General features: G+C 45.0%; 1 protein-coding gene across 1 annotated transcript; it reads left to right on the top strand.

Annotated features, from left to right (window-relative positions):
• The first annotated feature begins 1155 nt into the window (after positions 1-1155).
• On the top strand, positions 1156-1665 carry LOC127102957 (classical arabinogalactan protein 9-like). Its single transcript, XM_051040269.1, has one exon. It carries the CDS (start codon positions 1156-1158, stop codon positions 1663-1665), a length of 510 nt encoding a protein of 169 aa, XP_050896226.1.
• The last annotated feature ends 806 nt before the right edge of the window (positions 1666-2471 follow it).

The raw sequence follows: 2471 nt of genomic DNA, 5'->3' as shown, positions 1-2471 counted from the left end.
GACCTCACCGAGGAACTGAGAATGCAAGGGTGGGAAACTTATTTCCAAATACTCTATGGTCCTGTCTACACCTATCTGGTCAAGGAGTTCTGGAGCTTCGCAGACGCAGATGACCACTACATCGTCTCATATGTTCTGGGGGTCAAGATGGTAATCACTGAGAAATCCATCGCCTCCCTTATGAATATGGAAAAGACAGGAGGAAGAAGGATCTAAAACATCAATCCTAGGGAAAAGTACGTATCCTAGGAAATTTCCCCAACCATCTTTCAACAGAACGCTGAAGGCAAACACTCCAAAAACAAGGAACTTCACCAGAACCTCCGAGTCTGACTGAAGATCATTATGGGCACCATCCATCACCACCCAGCCTCCAACTCTTTTTACTATATCGATACAGATCAAAAGTGCATTCTCTACTGCCTCCACAAAGGGCTTAAACTGAACTTGCCAGCGTTGCTCTTCAAATACCTCAGAGACTCTGTCAAGGATACCAGAAACAACATGAAGCCTAGAACCTACATTCCTCTGGGAAGACTCATCTCCGATGTTCTAATCGAGAGTGGGTTGGTGGATCACCTGATCCATCACAATCTGATGGAAGATGTCACTGTTGACATTGGAAGACCTCTAAATGCTCGCAATATGAAGAGTATGGGGGTGATTGAGCAAATTAGGGCTAAACCCACTTTAGATACCTCCTAGGAAGCACTCAAGGATCATAGGAAGATTCCCAACGACCTCTACCTCTTCTCTAAGATTGATCCTCCAGAAGTGGTGGCGCATTATCTGAAGGATCTTGCAAGCCAAGGCATTGACATATCAGAGTTCTCGGTGGATTGGCTGTCTGAGCATCCACCAAACTTCATGAAGAGAATGTGAAAGCCTTCTGAGAAGTCAAAGAAGGCCAAGAAGGAAAAATTGGGAGAAACTTATGGGTCAAGACCTCCTGTCCCTCTGACTGATTCACCAAGTAAGTATCTGCCTCCTTCTCGATTTGTAAATTTAAAACAAATTGCTTCTTCTCTTCCCCAAACCACTCCTATCTACACCCAATCTGAACCCCCCCCCCCCCCCTCTACCACTAAACCCTCAAATCCACCATCTCAAAAATTCAATCTCTACACCACTACCTTACTTGTTCCTATAGCAGAAATGCTGAACGAAACCACTTATCCCTCATCTTCTACACCTTCATCTCCACCCTACTACGTTCTCTCATCTGACTCAGAACCTCCTGACCCTCAATCCCCCACACTAGCTCAACTTCGGGCACGTGCTATTGCCTCACAGCAACAACCACAAACTGAACCAGAAGCCACCACGCCACCTCCTGAACAACCAGCAAATACACCATCGGAACAACCACAAACACCACCCTCTGAACAACAACCAAGTCCACCACTTGAACAAACAACACCACCACCCTCTGTTACCCCCACCATACCACCCTTTGAGGACCTTATCATCCCTACTTCTCAAACTCCCGCTGACACCACCCAAACACCTCCAACATCTCCATCCCTCAACCAAGAACCAGAACCTGCCTTCCCCACCTTAGAAGAAGCAATTACGTTATTTGCAGAGTCTTCAGTGGAGAAGATCAAGTCACTGTCTGTAAACTCTGGCATCAGTGATGATTCCTCTGCAGTGAGAATTCACTAGAACAGAGTGATCAGATGGATGACCTCTGAAGCCTTCAAACTGAAAGGCCTTTCTGAACAAGTCCGTAACGACTTTGTTAGAGATGCTGGAGTAAGGCTACATGCTCGCTTGGTCAGAGAGGTTGAGGAAAAGGACAAAAATGAAGCAGAAGAGAAAACTCGCCTGGAAGAGGAGCAACGACTTAGAGAAGCTGGAGAAAAGGCTATTGCTGCTGCTGCTGAAGCTGAGGCAAAAGCAAAAGCCGACGCTGAAGAAGTAGCACGCATAGCTGCAGAAGAGGCTGCAAAGGCCAGCGCTGATGCTCTGACTCTAAGGGAGAAATCAAACTCTGGTTTCGCCTCTCTGGTATTGAAAACTCTGGAAGAACTGCAGAAGGAGCAACAAGTTGTGCGAGCAAGATTGGATCACCAGGACTCCGTCAACAACAACATTCAGAACCTGCTGACTCAACTGCTCTAAAGGATGCCTCCACCTCCAAACCCTTAGACACTTAGGCCTCTTTTGTTGTTTTTCTTCTTATGTTTTCCTTATGTTTTCTGCTATATGCTCTCTTTCTGAATTGCTGCCTATCTGTACAAGTTTTTCTCATATATATGAATATTTGTTTCTCGCTTCATTTTCTATGTATTTTTTAGTCTGACAAAAAGGGGGAGAACTAATACATCTATGATGAAAATATATATATAAACCTCTTGATGCACTGCGAACATTAATATCTTAATGCTTTATGAGAACTAAAAGTTATGAGGGATAATAGCTAAGGTACAAACCAGCTGCCACACAAGGAAGGTCTGGTAAGAACCTCC

This window comes from Lathyrus oleraceus, chromosome 7 (assembly GCF_024323335.1).
Source record: "Lathyrus oleraceus cultivar Zhongwan6 chromosome 7, CAAS_Psat_ZW6_1.0, whole genome shotgun sequence".
Lineage (NCBI taxonomy): Eukaryota > Viridiplantae > Streptophyta > Magnoliopsida > Fabales > Fabaceae > Lathyrus > Lathyrus oleraceus.
The sequence above is the reverse complement of the archived record's forward strand: the minus strand, read 5'-3'. Positions and strand labels throughout refer to the sequence as shown.